Raw genomic sequence first — 24,720 nt, forward strand, 5'->3', positions numbered from 1 at the left:
ATCAGAGGATTCACCAAGGCTCCTTCAACAGCCCCTTCCAAACTCATGACCACTACCATCTAGAAGGGCAAGAGCAGCAGATAGATTGGAAAACCACCACCTGGAAGTTCCCTCCAAGTCATTGGCCATCCTGACTTGGAAATATATCACCGTTCCTTCACTGTTGCTGGGTCAAAATCCTGGAACTCCCTAACAGCACTGTGGGTGTACCCACACAACATGGACTGCAGTGGTTCAAGAAGGCAGCTCATCACCACCTTCTCAAGAGCAACTAGGGCTGGGCAATAAATGCTGGCCCAGCCAGTGAAACCCACATCCCATGAATGAATAAAAGAAATTCAAGGACAGAATCGATTTGGCTGGAGCTAAGTAATAAGAAGGATGCAATTACATTGCTTGGTGTAATATATAGACCATCAGCTAGTGCGAAGGATATAGAGGAAATTAGGAAATTACAGGGAGGTATAAACATCATGGAGTAGTTATTATGGGGACTTTAATTACCTGTATATAAACTGGGATAATGGTAGTGTAAGGGGCCGTGAGGGACAAATGTTCCTAGATTGTGTTCAGGAGAATTTCCTACAGCAGTATGTGTCTAGTCCAACAAGAAAGGAGGCACTGCTAGACCTGGTTCTTGGGAATCTGGTGATCAAGTGACAGTGAGGGAACATTTAGGGGACAGTGATCATTATATCATCAGGTTTAGTATGACAGTGGATCAATCCAGAGTTAGAATAATCAACTGGCAGAGAGACTTCAATGGGGCAAGAACGGAGCTGGGCCGGATAGACTGGAACAAGAGGTTGGTGGGACAATGGGCTGACCAATGGGCTACCTTCAAAGAGGAGGTGGTTTGGGCATAGTCAAGGTATGTTCCCTCAAAAGGAAAAGGTAGGACAAACAAATCCAGAGCTCCCTGGCTGACAAAGGAGATAGAAATTAAGTTAAAGAAGAAAAGGTGTGCTTATGACAGGTGTCAGGTAGCAAATACAATTGAGAATCAAACTGAATACAGAAGGTTCAGAAGGGATGTGAAAAAGCAAATATAAGAAGCAAAAAGGGATTATGAGAAAAGACTGGCAGCTAACACAAAAGGAAATCCCAAAGTATTCTATAAGCACATCAATAGTAAAAGTGTGGCAAAAGGAGAAGTAGGGCTGATTAGGAACCAAAAAGGGGATTTACAAATAGAGGCAAGAGGCATGGCTGAGGTGTTAAATGAATACTTTGCATCTGTCTTTACCTACGAGGCAGATGCTGCCCAGGCCATGGTGACAGAGGAGGAAACTCACTAACTAGAAGGGTTGAAAATTGATAGGGAGAATGTATTGGATAATTTGTTGGTCGTTAAAGTTGATAAGGACCAGAACCAGGACCAGATGAGATGCATCCAAGAATATTGAAGGAAGCGAGAGTGGAAATTGCAGAGGCACTGGCAATAATCTTTCAATGTTCCCTGGATTTAGGGGAGGTGCCAGAGGACTGGAGAATTGCAAACATTACGCCCTTGTTCAAAAAAGGTTGTAAAGACCTGTCCTGCAATTACAGACCAGTCAGTTTAACTTCAGTGGTGGAGTAACTTCTAGAAACAATTATTCAGGATAGAATTAATAGTCACATGGAAAAATGTGGATTCATTCACAAGATTCAGCATGGATTTGTTAAAGGAAAATCATGTCTAACTAACTTGCTAGAGTTTTTTGAAGAGGTAACAGAAATGGTTGATGAGGGCAAGGCTGTTGATGTGGTGTATATGGACTTCCAAAAGACATTCGATACAGTGCCACATAACAGACTTGTGAGGAAAGTTATAGGTCATGGAATAAAAGAGACAGTAGCAACGTGGATACTAAATTAGCTGAGGGATGGGAAACAGAGAGTAATGGTTAATGGGTATTTTTCGGGCTGGAAGACGATTTGTAATGGAATGCCCAGAGGCCGGTATTGGGACTCTTGCTTTTCCTGATACATGTTAATGATCTAGATCTTGGTGTGCAGGGGACAATTTCAAAGTTTGTGGATGACACAAAACTTGGGAGGATTGTAAACTGTGAGGAGGACAGTGTAGAACTTCAAAAGGACATTGACACATTGGTGGAGTGGGCAGATAGGTGGCAGATGAAGTTCAACAAAGAAAAGTACAGCACAGGAACAGGCCCTTCGGCCCTCCAAGCCTTCGCCGATCATATTGCCCATCAACTAAAACATTTTGCACTTCCGGGGTCCGTATCCCTCTATTCCCAACCTATTCATGTATTTGTCAAGCTGCCTCTTAAACACCACTATCGTACCTGCTTCCATCACCTCCTCTGGCAGCAAACTCCAGACACTCACTACCCTCTGCGTAAAAAACTTGCCCCGCACATCTCCTCTATAGTTTTCTCTTCTCACCTTAAATCTATGTCCCCTAGTAATTGACTCTTCCACCCTGGGAAAAAGCTTCTGACTATCTGCTCTGTCCATGCCACGCATAATTTTGTAAACTTCTATCAAGTCGCCCCTCAATCTCTGTCGCTCTAGTGAGAACAATCCGAGTTTCTCCAACCTCTCCTCATAGCTAATAACCTCCAGACCAGGCAGCATCCTGGTAAACCTCCTCTGCACCCTCTCCAATGCCTCCATATCCTTCTGGTAATGTGGCGACCAGAATTGCACGCAATATTCCAAGTGTGGCCTAACCAAGGTTCTATACAGCTGCAGCATGACTTCCCAGCTTTTATACTCAATACCCCTGCCAATGAAGGCAAGCATGCCATATGCCTTCCTGACTACCTTATCCACCTGCATTGCCACTTTCAGTGACCTGTGGACCTGTACACCCAGATCCCTCTGCCCGTCAATGCACTTAAGGGTTCTGCCATTTACTATATAATTCCTGCCTGTATTAGACCTTCAAAAATGCATTACCTCGCATTTGTCCAGATTAAACTCCATCTACCATTTCTCCGCCCAAGCCTCCAACCGATCTATATCCCGTTGTATCCTTTGACAATCCCCTTCACTATCTGCAACTCCTCCAACCTTAGTGTCGTCTTCAAACTTACTAATTAGCCCAGTTACATTTTCCTCCAAATCATTTATGTATACTACAAACAGCAAAGGTCCCAGCACTGATCCCTGCGGAACTCCGCTAGTCACAGCTCTCCATTCAGAAAAGCACCCTTCCACTGCTACCCTCTGTCTTCTATGACCAAGCCAATTCTGTATCCATCTTGCCAGCTCACCTCTGATCCCGTGCAACTTTACCTTCTGTACCAATCTGTCACGAGGGAGCTTGTCAAAGGCCTTACTGAAATCCGTGTATATAACATCCACTGCCCTTCCATCATTGATCATCTTTGTCACTCCCTTGAAAAACTCGATCAAGTTAGTGAGACACAACCTCCCCTTCACAAAACCATGCTGCCACATGTGGAGAAGTGTGAGATGATACACTTTGGTACAAAGAACATGGAGAGACAGTATAAAATAAAGGGTACTATTCTAAAGGGTATGCAGGAGCAGAGAGACCTGGATGTATATCTACATAAGTCATTAAAGGTGGCAGAACAGGTAGAGAGAGCTGTTTCTAAAGCATACAGTATTCTAAGCTTCATTAATTATGGCACAGAGTACAAGAGCAGGGAGGTTATGATGAACTTATATAAAACACTGGTTACACCACAGCGGGAGTATTGTGTACAGTTCTGGGTGCCACACTATAGGAAGGATGTGAATGCATTGGAGAGAGTGCAGAAGATGTTTACGAGAATGATTCCAGGGGTGAAACACTTCAGCTATGAGGAAAGAATGGAGAAGTTGGGACTGTTCTCCTTGGTGAGGAGAAGGCTAAGAGGAGACTTTATAGAAGTTTTCAAAATCATGAGGGTCTGGACAGAGTAGATAGAGAGAAACTGTTCCTGCTCCTAAGTGGACTGAGAACCAGAGAACCAGAATGTTTTGCAAAAGAAGCAAATGCGAAGTGAGAAATATATTGTTCACACAGTGAGTGGTTAGGGTCTGGAATGCACTGCCTGAAAGTGTGGTGGAGGCAGGTTCAATTGAGGCATCCAAGAGAGCATTGGATGGTTATTTAAATAGAAACAATGTGTAGGGTTACTATGAAAAGGCAGGAGATTGGCACTAAATTAAAATGCTCAGAGAGCTGGTGCAGACATGATGGGTCGAATGGCCTCCTTCTATACCGTAACAATTCTTTGACTCTGTGAAATGAGTCCCAGACACAAAAATGTCCCTGACTGCTTAAATTAGATGGAGACTCAGTTGTTCCACCTGATTCCTGCCTGGTGGAATTGATCACTCAAAATTGCTCCCATTGTCTTTTTTTTCTTTCATTCATTTTGTTTTTTAGAACATCAGCATATTCCAGTTCCAAATGAACCACTTGATGTTTGTATAACACCTGTGGATAGAAATAATTGGCAGTTGATAATTGTTCTCCATCACACTTCTAAGCAATGTGGCATATATTCACATGTCAATGGTCAAATATCCACAGAACAAATGAGTATGGAACCAGTGATAAATTTAAAAGAACAGTAAGAACAAAGTGATGTAGCTTTTGGAAAGCTGTATGAACATTGCTTTCTTTAAACAGATGATGAGATACCATGTAAGAATGAAATATATGGCACAACAAATTATAATTCCATCGCAGAAATCCCCTGTAAAAATCGAGCAGGGGTCATGAAGAGGAGATGTGGAAAGAATGGAAACTATGAAGAGGAATTGGATTTCTGTATATCAGAGGAAATCAACAATATCCTTCAGGTATAAATTGTAAGAGTAGAAACTACAATAAGTGCTGTTCAAGTAAAATGTGCTCGCACCAAATTCTTCATTGGTTTATTTTAACACAGCTCTTAGCTTGTTCAAAGCAATTTTGCTAAGGATCACAATTTATATTCGTCTGGCCTACCACTAATCTTTTCAGCAGGGAGAAAGGAAGGGAAAAACACAAATCAGAAGAAAAGAGAGAGAGAGAGAGAGACACAGAGGACGGAATTTTCCGTGCCTACTGGCATCGGGTGTGAGCGGACAGTATGGCGTGATCGGTTTCACAGCGGTGTGAAGCCAGTTCGTGATCGTCTGCTTAGCCCACCGACGGCAGGCCGCGTGTCCTGCCACCGGACATCGGGAACATCATTGTCATACATCTGCATATTATTATCAAACCAGCCTGCCAGATTCGAACCCCCACCCCCCATCCCTGCAGGATCATCTGCCCACGTCAGCGGGAAAGCCAACGTGTTTCACAACAGCACATAAAAGGTGAGCACTTGGCGGGCTGCACTTTGAGGGGAACTCGGAGGTGAGTACACAGTAACGTTGTGCAGCACTCGCCAGGGTCGCCTGTTGGACTTCAGGCTTGATTGAGGGGCACTGAGGGGTCGGGTTAAGGACAACCCTGCCATTGAGGCGACTTGTGGGGGCAGGGGGGCAAGCGCAGCCCTGCTGCTGAGGTGACTTGTGGAGGGGGAGGCTAAGGGTCTGCAGTTGAATATGACACACAAGCATTTGGGATGGGGGGTGGGGTGGGTGAGGGAAGTGGCAATGCATTAGGGAAACCTGCATAAAGTGACCATTCCTCAGCAACTCAGACAATTCAGGCACAGCCATGATGGGTGTTGGGCTTCTAGTTTATCTGCTCACTCAAGCAACGCAGAGGCCTCAAAGTGCCACCAAGTACTCGAAAGCTTTTCATTCCTCCACTGGCACCCCCCTCCCCTCCCCCGTCCCCAGGCACAGACTACAATTTCATGAATATTATAATGGACTGCAGAACGATTGGACGACTGCACATGTTGTACAATCTCCTTGCTAAAGCTGGCCATGGAGCAGTCACTGGTGGAGGCACCCACAGCCCCTTGCAATGTCAGCATCCCGGTTTGGATCAATCTCCTCCATGGTTGAGGCTAACAGTGCAGCCTTGCAGCACGGGTTAGGAGAATGCCTGCACCTGAGCTGAGAGCACAGCATGCAGTCCAGTGGGCAAAGCTGCCGCCAATTGGTCGAGAAGACTGGGGCGGAGGTGGGTGGGGTTTCGGGCGGCCATGCATCACACTAATCTCTGGCCATCCAAGCAGTCTCCAGGAAGTGTTAAGGGGCCTACACACTTAACCAGGACAGGCTCTTAGTACACTCATGCTAACCGCGTGTCTCTCTCTTTAATCCTGCAGGAGGAGTATATCAGGATTATGGAGCCTGGTGAACTAGCTGTATGCCTGATGGCCCACTGAGCGTGAAGACACCAGAGGAGAGAGTGACTGAGGCTTCTGGCTGCGCAAAGGCAGGAGCAGCAACCTCAGGAACAAGGGCTGGCTGGGGCTTTCGCACACGCTGCCCAAGAGCCACAGCGAGCCGTCGCAGGCTGGCGCATAGCGACACACAAGGTCTATAGATGCCGCCTTTCGTTCATGCAGGTGACCGAGAACCGGTGTCGCTGGAGGCTGCACATGCCTAGGGAACTTATCAGTCACATCTGCCAGCTGCTGCAGGTTTTGGCACCATGGGGACAGGGAGGGCATCCACTGCCAGTGGCTGTGAAAGTGACGGTGGCACTCAATTTCTATGCCAGTGACTTCTTTCATGGCTCCACAGGTGACCTCTGTGGGATCTCACCATGCATCCATGAGGTCACGGATGCCATCTTTACAAGGGCATACAGCTTTGTGCATTTTACCTGGGTCCAAGACAGCCAGGATGCAAGGGCCATTGGATTCGCCCAGCTCTTGGGTTTCCCACAGGTGCAGGGTGCGACTGACTGCACTCATGTGGCACTCATATCTCCGTCGCAACAGACGGTAGACTACATAACCACAAGGGGTTCCATTCGCTGAATGTGCGACCACCAGAAACGCATCCTGCAGGTGTGCGCACAGCTTCCAGGGAGTATGCACAATGCCTACATCCTTAGTTGGTCACAGATCCCTGGAGCCTTCCAGGCTCCGCAGAAGCTGCAGGGATGGCTCCTCAGGAACAAGGGTTCCCACAGAGGCAGTGGCTGATGACACCCGTGCGGCGGCCTCAGACTGCAGCAGAGCGACGCTTTAATGAGGCTCATGCTGCAGCTCACAACTTGGTGGAGCAAACCATCGAGATGCTGAAGATGAGGTTCCAGTGCCTGGACGGGTCTGGTGGAGCCCTGCAATACAGTCCGCAAAGGGTGAAATGCATTGTTGTCATCTGCTGTGCCCTTGACACCTGGCATTGCAATGGTGAGATGAGCTGGCTGTGGAGGAGCTGGAGGTTTCTTCGGATGAGGGGGGCGCCAATGGAGATGAGGGTGAGGAGGTCTTCGGAGGTGATGATGACGGGAATGAGGCCCTCGCACTGGCTAGACAAGGTAGGCGCGCTCGGGAGGCCCTCATAGCTGCTAGATTTGTGGGGGATGATGATGAGGTGAGGTGTCCCCAAAGATCCTCACATTGCATCTGCAACTGTTTGATGCCAGTCTGGCTTATGACAGCTCGAATGCCTTCTGTGCGAATGCTCCTACCATGGAGATGCAGTGGAGACCCTAATGGTCACTCAATTGCAGGAGGATGATGATGACATGCAATGACGACACGCCATAGATCTTCACATAGCCTCTGAAGATGTCTGACTCCTGTCTGGCCAAGGGCAGCTCGCTTGCGCTCTGAATTCAGGGTCATATCATAGAGACACAACCATGGAGCTTTAGAAGCTCTGATCCATTGTCCGCCTTTGAGGTGTCAGCTGTGGCTCAGTTCATAGTACCCTCGCCTTTGAATCAGAGGGTTGTGAGTTCATGTCCCACTCCCGGAAACCAAGAGCTGTCATTGTACTCAAAAGAGTTGCAATCTGTGACTGTTGATAACTCGAAAGAGTTTCAGCACCTGAGCCCTTCAGGAGCACAGTGTCACTGGTCTCAGATGCTGAAGAGTTGGGGGTCAGCCCCACCTTAAAGGTGCTGAGAGCACACAGAGAGAATGATGGAACTCTGTGACTCCTGTCCATGACGTTCTGGCAGCAATGACAAGCATCGTCGAGGTGCAGGCATCAGTAATGTGTCCAGAGAGTGTGAGGCTGGACCATCACTTTGGTCTGAAGGCTGCACAAAGCACAGGGAAGAGGCCCTGGACTGAGACACCTGCCTTTATCTTGTGCAGAAAGGTTTCACATCTGAGTGACACGAACACTGCTCATCAGAACAAGGAGCCACAGGCAGGGAGACATTCTTGGGAGTTTATTGACAATAGTGAATAGTATGAACAAGTGATTAAAACCTGTGCCCAGGCTGTGCAACTCATTCTTCTTAATTTTCCTAACCCTGTCTTGGTGCTCCCCAGACATCCACAGCAGAGGTGGAGGCAGCCTGCTGACTGTGATACCCTGTCTGTGATGATCTTGGCGGGCAACCTCTGAAGGGCTGAGACCTGGAGGGCACCAGCCTGTTTTCAGGATCCTGCTGTGTGGCAGTGGCACCCTCCTCGGCCTGTGGAGCTGAAGCTCCTGAGGTCACAGGAAGAGGAGTGTCACATGGGCCAGACACTCGGAGTCACCTGGATCAATGGGCCCGGAGTACGTACCTGCTAATCAACTCCCTATGGGTGCCTGGGGGCCCCAGGCTGACTCCTTGAGGAGCAGGGGTAGCTGGAGTGAGATCGAGCTGCCCAGCATGCCTCTCGTGTACACACTGTTGGAGGACAAGTATGGCATCAGCGATGGAGTGGAGCCCGCGCAGCAGTGCGAAAGAGACTTTGACGTCTTCATGGCAACTGCCATCCTACCAGTGTTGACCTTGGTGCATTGCAATTCCGATGCTATCACCTCAGACTGAAGACGGATGGGCTCTTCCATCGTGCCTTGCAGTCTGAGGAGTGCTGCGGACATCCCTTCCCGATGTTCCCGAGCTTGCCTTTGTAGCTGCAGCAACTGAGACATAACCGAGACCAGAGGCTCGTCATCTGACTCAGACTCAGCAAATTCTGGCCTCCAGTAGTCCTGCGAGTGTCGGATGCCAGGGCGGTCCCTGCCACCACCTGCTGTGGATTAGACAGCGTGTTGTGCTCGCCAGACTGTGATCCCCGGGCTATTCTAAAGCTAGTTCCACCGAGATGTGTGTCTGTGCGCTGGTGGAGGGTGTGGGTGAGCACTGTGATGGGACTTCAAGAAGGGTTCCTCCAGGTTCCTCGTCAGAGGTTCTTTCTAGGCTGGATTGGAGGCCCTGGGTCATGGACTCAATCGTCTGTTTCCCAGATATGCTGCGGAAGCAAGGGGAGATAATTAATGCATGGCAGTGGCCTGTTAAACAGGCCTTACCTCTTGTGGCACTGGGTGGCTGTCCTTTATTGAAGGGTGTTGGTGCTGACCACCGCTGCCACTGCCTCTCAAGCTGGGTTAGTGCTGTTGTTGCCCATCCTGCGGCCAGAGGACATTCCAGCGGGCCTCCACGGCATCCAAATGGCGCTCGACGGACACGTCACTGAACCTGGGGGCTGCAGTCTTCTTCAGTTTCAGGACCATGTCTTCTGTGCAGCAGTGGTGGTCTGGAAGCACTGAGATGTGTGCTTGTGGTTGGACTTTAAACATGGCGCCTGGCGTGATGCAGCGATGGGGTGATGGCGGGCAGGTGAATGACAGCCCATTTGCCATGAAAACGGCGTGTTTCCCAGGAGTGCATAAATAATGTGGTGGGTTTGGGATGATACGGCATGAAAACCCACCAATGTGGCCGGCGGGTAAAACATCATTTTACACTTCCGCTACCGTACTTAGTGCAAATCTGGGAAAATTCCACTCACAAACTTGGGGATAGGAAGAGAGAGAAGAGGAGCAAACTGGGGTGGAGAAACATGGAGAAACAGAAACCAGGGGGAGGGGGGTGGAAACGAAAAGAGGAAGAGAGAGAGCAACACAAAATGAGGAGGGAAAGAGGAAGAGAGAGAAAAACACAAACTGAGAAATACTACAGAATCCTATGGAATTGGCAGGCTGTCCTTCGGTTGTTTGAGGAATTGGCTGCATTCCTTTAGGCAAAAGATTATTGTTAATGATAGTAGTTCCAGGTGAAGACCATTGGTCTTCACAATCTATTTTAATAATCTGGATAAAGGCTTAGGGGAATTTAAGATAATCTAAGTAGGACTAATACCAAGCAGAAGTGTACCATGTGACCTAGGTACTCTAAGCATATGCGTTACGATAAGTTCACAAGTGATGAAGCTAGACTGTAGCAAATGCAAATGGAGTATTAGGATGCATTGCTAGAAGGATCTAATATAAAACAAAAAAATCAGTATACTGCCCTTTAAAGGACATTGGCTAGGCCTTATCTAGAATATTATGTTCAGTTTTGGTGATATAATGGTATGAGCAGAGTTTCACAGTAGAGCCATTAGATTGACACTTAGAATCATAGGCCAGAATTTTCCAGCCCCTCTCGCCAGTGGGATCTTCCCACCGATGTGAATGAGGAAGCTGCCGTGGGGGGCTGGAAAATTCCAGCCATAGAATCTGTTTCTAACCCTGTAGAGACCAATAACTTTTAGCCAAATATTCAAATTTCTACTGGCTGACTGGAAGGATCAAACGACAAGGTTTCAAGTTTTCAGACTTTTACTCTAATAAACAAACTAAAATCAACATTGACTAAATACTATTTCAGTAGGCAACTTATACTCTAAACTACGAAAATACCCCCCATTTAACTTTTAAACCAGCAGAAAATCTCCCCCCATGGTTAAAATTTACTCTGTCCCTTAGGTGAACACTTCATTCTCCAGCGGCCAATCCAAAGCTATTCACAGCTTCCGATGGCTTGCTTCTTTTTTTATATTTCAGCCGGATAACTTCTCATCCCTAAGCTAACATTCATAGTGAGGGACGAATTGCAGATTCTTCCATATGGCCAAGTAAGGTGAATTTTCCAAACTCGTTTAAATCCTCATGAACTTGGTCTCTTCAATCTGTGCTTGATCTCCCATCTGTGTTTTGCATGTTGACTGACAGGGCCAGCATTTTCTGTGCTTAAGGTACAGGACTAGCTGTCTCTATCTTTCTGCTCTCTCTCTCTCCCTCCCCCATATTCTTGCAGACTGACCTCTCGGTGAGGTTCAATGATATTTTGGGAAACCTACAAGCCAATCCTACAGTGGTTTCCTCAAGGCAGTGTGAATCACGTATGGGCCTTGCAGCCAGGTAGAAATGCTAATTAGCTTTTCTTTAGACCCTCTATCTTGAAATTAAATAGACAGGTAAAAGAAAAACCATTTACAAAACCTGCCATTTTTAATCTCTCCCTGTGCCTTGGAGAAAAACAGTCTATCCACCACCAGCATAGCTGCCCTGGTCATTGTTTACAGGTGTGAATTTCTTGCCCCTTCTTCCTACTAAAACATCCTGGATCTCCCTTTAACTTCTAACAACCAACCATCGAAGCTTTTCCAGCTTTTCCAGGAGACTTTCCAGCTATTTTTGTTTTTGTTTCAGGTTTCCAGCATCTGCAGTATTTTGCTTTTATCGGAGCTTGTTGTCAAACAGAATTGAGGACAGGTCACAGGCACCCCTTCATTCCTCCATTTTCCCCTATATTAAGGGACAATCCCAAAAACATAATAATCTTGCAAACTTCCTCACACTTCTGTAACAAATCTTAAGGCCTGAGTTGGTGGGCACGCGCGATCGGGGGGCCCGGGAGCAGTCGGGAAATGGGACCCCGACAGCGATTTCATGCTGGATGGCCAACTTTCCAGCCCCTCTTGCCAGTGGGATCTTCCCACCGATGTGAATGGGGAAGCTACCGTGGGGGGCTGGAAAATTCCAGCCATAGAATCTGTTACTAACCCTGTAGAGACCAATAACTTTTAGCCAAATATTCAAATTTCTAGTGGCTGACTGGAAGGATCAAACGACAAGGTTTCAAGTTTTCAGACTTTTACTCTAATAAACAAACTAAAATCAACATTGACTAAATACTATTTCAGTAGGCAACTTATACTCTAAACTACGAAAATACCCCGCATTTAAATTTTAAACCAGCTATTATCTTTATGCCTTTCCCAGGACATTATGGGCAGAATTGTCCCAGATTCGCACTAAATGCGGTAGCGGGTGAGAAAAAGGACATTTTATCCGCCGGCCACAGTGGTGGCTTTTCACATTGTATCATCCCAATCCTGCCTCATTAATCATGTATTCCTGGGAAAAACGCTGTTTCAGTGGTGGGTGGGCTTCGATTCGCCCGCCTCAATGCTTCATCGCGCAGGGCACCACATTCAAAGTGCAGCTGCACGCACACCTCTGAGTACTTCCAGCCCAGGACTGCTGCAAATAAGACATGGCCCAGAAAGGCAAGAAGACTGCAGGTCCCCCCCCACAACCCATCCCTTGAGCATCTTTTGGACACCGTGGAGGCCCATCATTATGTCCTCTACCCCTCCCCTGGCTGCAGGAGGGGCAGCAACATTACCATTCTGGCATGGCACGCTATGGCAGTGGTGATCAGTGCCATTGCTGCACAGAAGAGGTTGGCCACCCAGTGCAGATAGAGGATGAATGATCTCATCCGTGCCACCAGGGTATGGCAACCATTTCATCACTATAAACACACACACACACACACACACTCAAGCTCATCACACATTCCTTGGCATCCCACTCACTGCCAGTTCAAGGGACATCACCACTCACTCTCTCACACACACCTTCACATCTCCATCTGGCCTGATCTCCTCTGGAGACTGTCTCCTCAGTCCTCACCATCTTGAGACCACTTGCACAGATCGACATGTGCCCCCATACAAACCCTGGGATACCCCCCTTCCCCAGTACAGCTCTCGCCCTGCAGCCTCTTCCCTTGCCTGAGGCCACTTCTCCCCCTTCCCCAAACAAACCCTAGCCCTGCAACCATTGAAAAGCCACCCCCACCTTATGGCTGGTCTAGTAGGTAGAGACCTGTCCGTGAGCCCCCCTAAAAGTGATGTGGTGCTGTCTATGAAGCCTGGCACTGCTGACTGCGAGTGCTGACCGAAGCAAGGTCGGCAAACAAACCTTGAAGCCCAGAGCGAAGTGCAGATCACCAGGTGAACGTCACTTATGTATGGTTGTGAAACACGTCAGTGGATGCCTGGAAGAGCCAAAGTGGGGAGATGATTCCAGCGAGCTGGGCTTATAATGATATGTAGATGTATTACAAAGTAGTTCCCAACATCTGACGGCAGGAAACGCAGCCCACCATTAATGAGCAGAGAGGACGATTGCAAACTGGTTTCACGAAGTTGTGAAACTGATTTTTGGCCTTCTCAGCATATTGCCTGCTCACGCCGGCAAACATGCCCACTGCCAACGGGCACGGAAAATTCCGCCCTGTGACTATTGATGGGGTGAGAATGGAGGGTGCACTGCAATCGTGATGGTCAGTTACAGTATGACTGCATGGAATATGCATGATTTACCTGTTTTACCTTTTCTAGTCCATGAATTTCATATGTTGCTGTAATCATTTCCAATTTAATTCTTCAGGCGGTAAATACCACCAATTTGGAAAATACTTTTTCCAACCTTCTTCAACAATTATCCAATGTCACAGATGAGGCTACCACAACTGCCCCGGGCAATGTCCAAGCTGTGGTTGATATTCTGACACAAATTTCAAATGTAAATACCACTGTTAATGATACAGACATGCAGGTAAGAACCAACATCTGGCAAAAACAGTCTTAAGCCTAATATAACACTTTTCTGCACTGTGTCTCTTTTAGCAAGGGAATATCGATTGTGTTGCTTACAGGATCACTATTTTTTGTATAACAACACGCTAGGTAATGGAGTTAGTCCTTCACCTTCATAATCTGGTTTAAATCCTCAGATTGTTGGGTATAAGGAAATGAGTTTGCTAGGCCTTAGCCTAGTTTATAGCACCTATTTTCCCACAGCAGGATGTGACAATGAATTGAGATGAACATCTCTCATAGGGCTTCCACTATATCACTTACATAGAACACTTGTATAGAAAATTGAATAGGCTTCACAATGGACCCATTGGAGTACTCTTTTGAGGTTTGGATGGCTGTTGCATATATTGTCTTTTACAATAGCTAGACTGGGAGGATTGTCTTTTACAATTGATACACAAATAAGAGAAACTGTAAAAGCACAATAGTACAGTGGAGGTGTGTGTGGGACGTCAGCTAAAATTGGATTTATTTGCCCTGCCAACACCCATGATCTCTTCCTACGGACTCTTGCTTCTCATCAATATTTTTCTGCAGATGGTTTACTGAAGATTAACTATTAGGTTTGTAAATTGCCTAAATTGCTGAAAAGAAGTCTTGGTTTCTGAATGTCCAAACTTGGTTCATCCTAGTACATAGGACCCAGTTCAATAGGAAACGCTTCAATCTCAACAACATTGAATCAGATACAAGTCAGAAACAATTTTCCAAAAACACCTCATGACTGATTCACTGGTTGTGTTTCATTCTGCTGTACTGTATAGAACCAGGGAAAAGACTTTGGCTCTGGACACAAGTCAAGCAATTAGATGCCTGTGAAGGGTGGGGAGTGAAGTCTGGGTGTCGCGAATGCTTCAGGAAAGTTGGAACTAACTGGGGTTTTTTATTAGAAAAGAGGAGGCTGAGGAATAACCTCATTACGGTCTTTAAGATTATGAAAGGGTTTGATAGTATAAGTATAGAGAAGATGTTTCCACTTGTTGGGGAGACTAAAATCAGGGCAATAAATTTAAGAGGGTCACCAATAAATTTGATAAGAAATTCGGGAGAAACTACTTTGTACAGAGCGTTGATAGGATGTGGAATTTGCTGGCACTAATTAACTCATGCCGGCATTAGGTCATTAGCTAGTGTCAAGGTGATTAGTTTACTTCCACTACTGCAGTCTTTATGTTTGGTTGGGATAGTTGTCTCAGCTCTCAACACCTTTCTATCCTAAATGATTTGAACCACAATTGATCATTAGGGTTCAGTTGTGAGGAATCAAATTAACAAATAGCTCATTGAAGCTCCATTTCCAGCTAGAATATAAAGAACCATAACTGGTAAAGGTTCCTGAGGGTTGCTGTGCCCCATAAAATTATAGTGTAATTTCACTGATCCCACACAATCAATAGGAAGTCAGGCTTAAGGGGACCATAGTGCAGGCATACAGCTACAATACTCAAATTCCAATTCTCCAACAAATGCGGCTTTTAAATAAAGCTCCCACTAGGAGCAGAAAAGTGATGAATTTACCCCCATACACCAGTTTGAATTGTTGTTCTTGCAGACAAGAGGAAATGGGGAGGAATGAGCAACACAGCCTCAATGGGGCGTGTGATTGTCTGACATTTCAGATTTTCCATCAAACTGTCCCATTTTTCTGCAACTACCTGAAAAAATAATAAATAGCAAGATTGGTAGATACAACTGTTTTCTTTCTACCTCTGCTCACCTTCCCATCTCATAGAAATAGTTTTCTGTTTTGTTCTTAATTCTCAGATCTTAATTCTCATTTCACCGTGATAATGCACAAAGGTCACTGAATTATAATTATATTTCAAGGGGTAGTGGGCCCAAAATTCCACTGGGCTGTTTATGTGAGTTTTGTCCCACTGATCCAGGACTTGCACAAACTGATAACCTTCAGCTCACTTAAATATCCGTAAGTGTTATCTGAAAAGGAAGAATGTGCAGGGTTATGGGGAGGTGGGAAATGGCACTAGATGAGTTACTCATTCAGAGAACCAGTACAGACACGATAGGCCAAATGGCCTCCTTTTGCACCCTAACAATCCTGTGATTCTGTAGCAGTTCTGGACTGTAAGTCCCATGTCAAACAGGGGTTGCTTGGGAATGAGAGGGCAGCCTTTAAAAGGTCAACTCTGCCTGAACGCTGCAGTAAAAGGAAAATGATAAAGGACGGGGCTCACCGAGTTGACTGTCAGGATGGCTCATGTGAAATTTTGTGCCACTCCTCAAGAATATCTCCCACTGAAGGATCTGACAGAGACAGCCAGAAGGGAGAAGAGTGTTGGGGTGACGGAGTACCTAATTTCAGTGAACCCAACCTCCACACCCTCCCCAAGTGAAGTTCAATAAAGGAAGGAGAGATTTTGGGGTTTCCATGGGAACAAGCTGCAAAAAAGTGTCTCATGCCATATGGAAGGAGATGGCTCTGGCTGGCACTCTGTGCCAAACCACTCAAGCCAAGACTGCAACCCATTGCCATAAGAAGTATAATGACCTGGAAAGAAGAGGCAGGGAAACACACTGATCACCATATTATTTATGGGTCCGTTTGATGTCTCAATGATGAGATCGTAAGACTTGTATGTTTAAACTTGAACCATTTTTTGTTAATCTTGAATTATGTATAGATCCTAGTTAATATCATGCCCAGTGCTGCTGTCTCCATGTAGACTGCTTCTAGACTGCTCTACAAGTCTATTACCATGTGACTCCATACATCATACCATGGTCAGTGCTATTCTCCAGTCCCACGTTAACTCTTGCTCTGCCAAGCACCTTTACATTACAATGGCATGCAGGTACATACAACATCCATACAACACACACCAACCACTTTCTTGTGCACCCTGAGAATCAATGAACTATTCACTTTCTAAATTTAGTGATTCTCCTTTCATGGGTAACTTGCTCCTAAGAGGGAGCCACTGTTAACTGTATGTCCAGCACTTGTACATAGGCAGGCTGATGCCAGCTTGTACAATCCTCTGGCATGGTGCTCTCAGGATGAAGGCCAAATGCCAGCCAGCTAGTCTGAGGAATGGCCATCTCAAACAAGTTTACTCCAGTTGTCAGCATTCTACTGGAAGCCAGCCTGGAACTATGTTTCCACAGTCAGAGCGCTGACAAGTTTAATAGCATTAGTCAAACCTGAACACCCCAAGAAAAAGCAGTTTATATTCCAGCATTCCTTGTATCACAAGGTTTCAGTGCAGGAAGAGATTTTAACATGTGCATGCAAGTCATTACCGTTGGTGAGATGGCAGTACATAACATAAGACTGGGATAAACCTGGGAATTTGATGCACTGGGTTACAAATTGGCTCAAATTCTGTAGTCAACGGTTGTGGATCAACCTGGATGCAGCTCATTGCCGTGTTGGTATCAAGAGCATAGAGTGCAGTCTTCTGCAAAAAGCTCTGAATGCACTGGAACAATGGGTCAAACAATGACAATGGCATTGAACAGGTTAAATGTAGTGTGATGCATTATCTGGTATTTACAAGGAACAAGACTGGAAGGTGTTGAAAGCTGTTGAAAAGGATTTAGGTGCACAAAGCAAAGTTCAAGATCAAAGCATAGAAGCCATAGCCAAAACAAAAAGAGTACTGGGTTGTATTAATACAACAATTCAGTAAATAGCAAATTACATCTATCTACCATTATACAAGATATTGATTAGATCCCTTGGGGAATATTCCACGTAGTTTTAGTCCCCCCACATTGTTGGTAATATAATGGCTTTTAAGAATGATCACTAGCTTAATAAACCTTAATTACTCAAGTTATCTTAAAGATCTGGGTCTCTTTACTTTAGAACTGCCCAGACTTAAAGGAAACATGAGAATTATACAGGGCATTGGTGAGGCCATGCTGAAGCACTGCACACAGATTTGGCCTCCTTATCATGGAAGTACTTATTTAACCTAGAGGGAGTGCAACAAAAGTTCAGTAGACTGGTCCCTGGGATGAGGGGATTATCCTATGAGGAGAGATTCAATAGATTGGGCCTATATTCCCTGGAGTTTGGAAGAATAACAGGTGATTTAATTGAAACATATAAAATTCTTAAGATAGAATAGATGCTGAGAAATGTTTCCCTGACTGGAGAATCTAGAACATGAGGGTCACAGTCTCAGAATAAGGGATAATCATTTTGGACTGAGGTGAGGAGAAATGTCTTCACTCAGAGGGTTGTGAATCTTTGGAATTCTCCAACCCAGAGGGATGTGGTTGTTTAGTCATTGAATATATTTAAGACAGAGTTTGATGGATTTTTGTGCATTAAGGAAATTCGAAAATGTGGGGATAGTGCAAGAAGATGGAGTTGAGATAGAAGACCAGCCATGGAGCAGCAGGCTCAGAGGACAAATGGTCTACTCCAGCTCTTATTTCTTATGTAAAAGTATATAAAACAATAAAAGAGTTAGATTGTGTGCCTTTTGATAGACTTTCATAGTTTGACAGATTGGGGAGGACATGGAGACATGCATTTAAACTACACAGCAGTAAGAATAGTCTAGACATTAGGTGATTCTTTCCCCAGGGAGTACTGAGCATCTGGAATGAATTGCTGGCTTGTGAAGTGTGTGCTAACTCTCTACAAGCCTTCAAAAGGGAGCTGCACTGTTTCTTGACCAGGGCAGAAACTGTATTGTATAAAAAAATCAGTGGATTTACAGTTAACCTACATATAGTCAATGTGACCAGCTGGGCTGGTTTTGATCACCTGAGGAGCTTGAAGAGAGCTTTCCAAATTTGATTTTACTTTATTGTGTCTGTTTTCTTCTGACTTTTCAGGAGGTTTATATGGCTACGCAGGGAAGGTGGAGTTGGTAATGTTTCTCCAGGGTTTATGAGTGTGGGACAACACTCATGAACACCAACTCCTCTTTCGCTGCATACCATTTTTGTATGCTCATAAGTTCAAGCCTGTATCTTTGGCCATTTTTTGCTGCCAAAAGCATTGATTTTTTTTTAAATTTGAAATTGAATGTTTGATTAATAAAGTTTTTTTTGTGCTTTTCAGAATTTCTTGGAAACTATAAATACAGTTATCTCGTCTGCATCAATAGATACATGGAGAATTCTCACAAACACAACAACTGAAAATAAACCTAGCTCTAGTTCTCAATTATTACAGTCAGTGGAAAATTTTAATAGTCGCCTCAATTTGCAGAATAACAGTTTAACCATCAAAAAGGAGAATCTTGAGCTTCAAGCTGTTAGGATTGTTCATCAGAACAACTCCTCTATTAATGTTAGCTTTGCTAATTTCCCCATCGAGGAATATTCCAGTTTAAGTGCCAGTGTATTCATTCCCACTGAAGAATTTGAAGATACACCAAATGCCACAGTTATCACTATTGCATATCCAACATGGATTGATATTTTACCCAATACCACAACCTTTGGTGGAAACTTTTTGATTAATGGTCTTGTTGTGACAACAACATTAAAAAACATTAATAAACCTGTTAACATCAACATGACATTCTCACCAAGAAATCGCACGCTTAATCTCAACACGGCCACGTGCGTGTTTTGGGATTTTAATGGCACCGGTGCATGGAATAATGCTGGCTGTAAGCCTGAAATTAATGGAGAAAATATCACATGTATGTGTGAGCACTTGACATCCTTTTCTATTCTAATGTCCCCTGATTTCATAGATGACCCAGCTTTGGGTTATATAACCATAATTGGAGTTGCCATATCAATGGGAAGCTTATTTATCGCTATTATTATAGAGTCCATAGTGTGGAAGCATGTGACCAAAAATAAAACCTCATATATTCGCCATGTTGGAATTTTGAACATTGCAGTAAATCTGTTGGTAGCTGATATATGGTTCATTGTGGCTTCAGCTGTAAAACCAGAAACAGGGGCTTGCACAGCTGCTACTTTCTTCATTCATTTTTTCTATCTTGCCTTATTTTTTTGGATGTTAACCCTGGGCCTACTACTTGTCTATCGTTTGGTTTACCTTTTCCATGATCTCAGTAAGTCAGTTATGATGGGAATATCATTTGGTATTGGTTACCTGCCTCCATTGATAATTTCTGTCATCACAATCGGAGTTACCTATCCAAGGGACAGTTACACAAGAGAAGATGCCTGTTGGCTTGGCTGGGAGAAAGAGTACCCTCTACTTGCATTTGTTATACCTGTACTGGCTATAGTCGCAATCAACCTCATTATCCTGATTGTAGTCATATTTAAACTGTTACGACCGACAATTGGAGCCAGATCCAAAGGCAATAATCACGAGAGAGAAACATTCAAACAAGTTGTGAGAAGCATTGCTGTGCTAACCCCAATCCTCGGTCTCACCTGGGCATTTGGAATACCAACCTTTCAAAAGGGTTCCCCAAAGGCTTTCCATTATATATTTACAATCCTCAATGCTTTACAGGTATTTATTATCTATGTTTTATTATTTTTGATTTCTAACTGTTTAGTTAACTCATATTTATGCAGCCAAATTCATAGAAAGCAATTGTTATCTAAACCAGTTAAACATGTTCTATAGGTTCAATACATGGATCAATCCTTAACATGTACATATTTAAATTAATCTGGAACTAGGTAAAGTCCAGCTTAAGATCAGCTCAATAGGAGAAGCATAGCAGTTTTCTTCGCAGTGATTCTCCATGATAAGTAGATGAGCTGGAGTATCACTATTTCATTTGAGATTTGTTTGTGTAGCATCTATCACATTGTCAGAACATCCCAAAGTGCTTCAAAGTCAATTTTTGAAATGCAATCATTGCAATGTAGGCAAAAGAAGTTATTCTAATCTTACATGGATCACAAGATTTTTTTTGTGTGACAAAATCTTGAACTTTTGGGGCATATAATTTAGTCAGAGTTAGGTCACAGAGAAAGCGTTTGCTCACTGAGTTAAACTTTCAAACTGCATAAAGATTTAACTGGGTGGGTTTGGAGGGGCCAGGCAAGAACCAGCTCTCGAGGGATGGGCCAGTGATTACAATATGATAATGAGACTGCTATCTCAAATTTTAAGTGGCTTTTGGGATTTCTGGGCTCAGGAATGCTGGCAGCCAAAGGGAAATAAGGAAGCATTGGTTAATTGCTTTTTCAGCACATTGTGGGCAAAGTGAAGCGGGGGTGCTTCCTATGAACCCCTCTGTCCTGTAATTTCCAGAACCCGTCCTCCTCACTATCTCCAGTCCCATCCACCTGACTATCTCCAGATGCTCTCCTCCTCCTTTCGCTGGACCCCCTCGCTGGGAGCCTTTTCTTTGTGATCCTCACTGCCCATGATTTCCAGAATCCACCAGCCCTGTGATCTCTGGACCGCCTTCTTCCTGAGATCTCCAGACCCCACTCCATGTGATCTTTCCCCTCATGATCTCTGGAATCCCCTCCATACAATCTCCATCCCCCCTACGCCTCCACCCCATGTGATCTCTGGAACTCCCACCTCCTCACGATATCTGTAGAGCTCTCCCCTGGCGATCTCTGGACCCTCCTTTGTGTGATCTCCAGATCTCCACCCCACAATCTCCAAAACTACCCCACCCCAAGCTTTCCTGTTGCCATATCCAGAACCTCTACACACAAGTTCCAGACACTGTCCCTTCAATCTTTCCCCTGTGATCTCCAGACTGAACTGTGACCTTCACAACCCCTCACCACGATTTCCACATTGATTTCTCCCTCCAGGACCTGTAGATCTCCAATGTCCTCTCCAGTTGCAGCCTTGTACAGCAAGCTTTCCCACATGGCAGCCAGCCTTTCAATTTGGCCAGCTGCCATTGCAGGAAACTGAGTATTAAACTCTCCACCTTTCCCATATTTCCCAGTCGCTGACAGTCTCCTCTTCCCACCCACCTCACCGAAACCGAGAAACTGAAGTGCAAAAGCAAGGATGTTATGCTAGGAGATGTTGAGGGAGATAAATCCAAATCTTAGGGCCAATTAGACAACTGAAGAGGCCAGGCTGCCAGTGGTGATTATAATTAGGAATGCACAAAGGACATAATTGAAGGTACAGGGAGATTTCAAAAGATTATCGGGCAGAGATAGGATGTGACGAGGCGAGGAAGAGATCTGAAAACAAGGATGGGAATTTTAATCATCCTGACCATCCTCTACAGTAGAAAATTACAGGTTTCGACAGGGAACTGGGTTTGATTGGGTAGGGTACCTGGACGTAAAACCAGCAGTCAACTTGTTTAGCCTTGTGGAAGGGGGAGGAAAATAGTTCTTGGGACCAGCTAGCGATTTAAGCTCTGATAAAAGTATTGAATATCACTGGTTAAAGGAAACCTCTGCTTTTGAAGTCTATTTTAAACTGATTAAACTATTAACAAATGGTAATTTTGTAATAGTTAATGCAATGCTAAAAAAAAGTGTTTGCAATTAGTTAAAGGTCAACTGCTTAAGAATATCTTGCATCTTTTTAGGGATTCTTTATTTTGGTCTTTGGAACATTCATGGATAATAAGGTGAGCTACAGACGCCATTTCCACCAGTTTTCCAGCATTGTTTATTTTTACTTCACCTAATAAAATGCTTTCTTTTGCTATTAACTTAGGTACGAGAAGCCCTGATGAAAACATTTTCGTTGTCAGGATTTTCTTCCCGAACAAAGGTGAGGTTATGAAAAATAAGCATGGCAGATAATTAGCATCTAAAACAGAAAAGATATATTAATGCTTTAGGTAGAGGCTTTTTCTCAGCACTAATGTAAGGTGGAATTGATTGGCTATTGTGAGAGTGAACAAAACAATGGGAATGGAAGGACAATAACAACTTGCACTATATACTTAGATATAATTTAACACAACGTCCCTTGGTGTAGTTCAGAGATTTAACAAGAGTAATGGTGGTTAAATGCTAGGTCTAAAGAATCGGGTTTGTTTAGGTTTTTAAAGGAAGCTGGAGGGGTAAAGAGATGGAGGAACCTGAGACAAAAACAAAAATACCTGGAAAAACTCAGCAGGTCTGGCAGCATCTGCGGAGAGGAGAACAGTTAACGTTTCGAGTCCGAATGACCCTTCAATCTGAGAATCTGAGAATGGAATTCATGATGATCGGGTTCAGCCAACAAGAAGCTGTTCCACAAATGAAAGGGAAAAGGGAGAGGAGATAAACAAAGGGAGACCAGGAAACTGAAGGATGGCGGAAGGTACACAAGATGGGAAAAGGTTCCAGAGTTAAGGAGCAGTTAGGCCGCAGAGGGGTGTGAAGAAAAGCTGGGATGCACAATGATTTACCAGATACAGACTTAACCACACCAAGTTGGAGATATTACTGACCGTAGCGCCATCACCCAAAAACTGTGTCATTTTCCAGATTTATGCTAACAGTACCTCAATACCACCCCTCTTATCCATCTACACTGTCTAACTTGTCAGGCTTCATGTCCAACATCCAGTCCTGGATGTGCAAAACTTTCCTCAAATTAACTACTGGGAAGATTAAACCTATTGCACCCCACTACAAATTCCATTCCCTAGCTACTGACTCCATTTCTCTCCCTGGCAGCTATCTGAGGCTGAAACAAATTATTCGCAACCCCTGAGATGAGCTTCCTTATATTCACTCCATTGCTAAGACAGCCTATTTCATCTTTTGCTGAAACCCTCATTCATGCCTTTGGTACATCTAGACATGACTATTCCAATGCATGCCTGTTCATGTCGGAGACTTGCGACAATTCTACGGTACATGCCCAAATAGTTACCCAGGAAATGTTAGACAGAGCAATACCTAGTTTAACTCCTGGGCAACTATACAACAGGGCCCCAATCACACCCCCCCCCAACCCCCTACTGACCCCCCAACCAGCCGACTACCACGCCCCAAACTACCCCCAACTACCTCCCAACCCAACTTAACCCACCTATGCTGTTCTAACTACTCTCTGGACCCTCGGACTACCCCCAAACCACCTAACTACCCTCCCCAACTAACTATCCTCCCGACCTGACCGCTCTCTGGACCAGACCAAACCCCCGGCTACAGCCCTGACTATGCCCCAACCTCGGGGTGAGGAAAATTCAAGGGCAATTGAATCATCCCTGCCATTCTCAAACTCCAGGTGACTGGACATAAAATGACACGAAGCAAGTTGTCTGCTGATGGCTCACCTTAGGAATTGTATGCATTTAAAAAATAATCACTACAATCTTGAATTCCCAGCAAGCAGCAGTGTTTATAGAGAGCAAATTTCATGAAATTCTGGGCTATGTGCTGGTAATTTCCTGAGGTGTGCTCCCAGTGAGCACTGAGCCTTATCAAATCACTCTGTGCAGAGAACAGGGAGATGGGGAGAGCAGGAAAAAAGTCAAAAGTGAATAAACTAAGGCTGCTTCATACGTTAACATTCATGATTCATTTATTTTTTTCAGTATGTACAGAGCACTTCTACTACAAACCCTTCCTCAAAGTCGAACCATCGTTTTCATTCTAAAAAGAGTGAGTATAACCATGAAACTGAACAATAATAGACCCAGTCCCATGATAAAAGTTACTCCAAAAAATTTTTTTATGAATAGCTGTAATTTAATGGCTATTATTGAAGTGAAAAGATTTGTGTTCTATTCAATAAGTGATCAAATTGGGCCTGGATTTTAAATGCTTGTGGATTTCCAGGGGCAAACTGCACTTGCAAGTTAATTTCCTGCCCACCTGCACCAGAATAAAGCCTGGAAAATTTTAATGGTGGAGCCTGGTTTAAACATTCATTTATTTTCTGGGTGGAAGTCAGCAGGAAGCAGCTTAAAATCATGCAGCTCAAGGGTTGCCTGCTGACGCCAAGTAGATGGCATGATTGGCCCTCAGGGCTGTCTCCTGGAGGCTCTTGCAATTGAGAAGCATTTGGGAGTTATGGTCATGAGTCTGCAACACACCTGCTACTACTGACCATCAAAAAGGAAAGTTTTTAGACTTGCCTGTCAGGGCCTTTCTATCTTAAATGCTGTTTCTGCCGAGCGGAGAGCAGATTCTACTTCCCTGCTTCAATTGTCAATCAAAA

At 44.7% G+C, this 24,720-nt stretch overlaps 1 protein-coding gene across 2 annotated transcripts in view; it reads left to right on the forward strand.

Moving 5' to 3' along the window:
* The window catches only part of LOC144680745 (adhesion G protein-coupled receptor F4-like), a 102,249-nt gene that overhangs the window by 73,159 nt on the left and 4,370 nt on the right, over positions 1-24,720 (forward strand). For both annotated transcript variants that reach the window (XM_078542079.1, XM_078542080.1), the window contains 6 exons: positions 4,601-4,773; positions 13,489-13,656; positions 18,742-20,127; positions 22,145-22,186; positions 22,276-22,332; positions 24,095-24,161. In XM_078542079.1, the coding sequence (XP_078398205.1) occupies positions 4,601-4,773; positions 13,489-13,656; positions 18,742-20,127; positions 22,145-22,186; positions 22,276-22,332; positions 24,095-24,161 (1,893 nt within the window). The remainder of the gene's footprint in view (positions 1-4,600; positions 4,774-13,488; positions 13,657-18,741; positions 20,128-22,144; positions 22,187-22,275; positions 22,333-24,094; positions 24,162-24,720) is intronic.

Source organism: Cetorhinus maximus, chromosome 5, assembly GCF_964194155.1.
Source record: "Cetorhinus maximus chromosome 5, sCetMax3.hap1.1, whole genome shotgun sequence".
Taxonomy (NCBI): domain Eukaryota; kingdom Metazoa; phylum Chordata; class Chondrichthyes; order Lamniformes; family Cetorhinidae; genus Cetorhinus; species Cetorhinus maximus.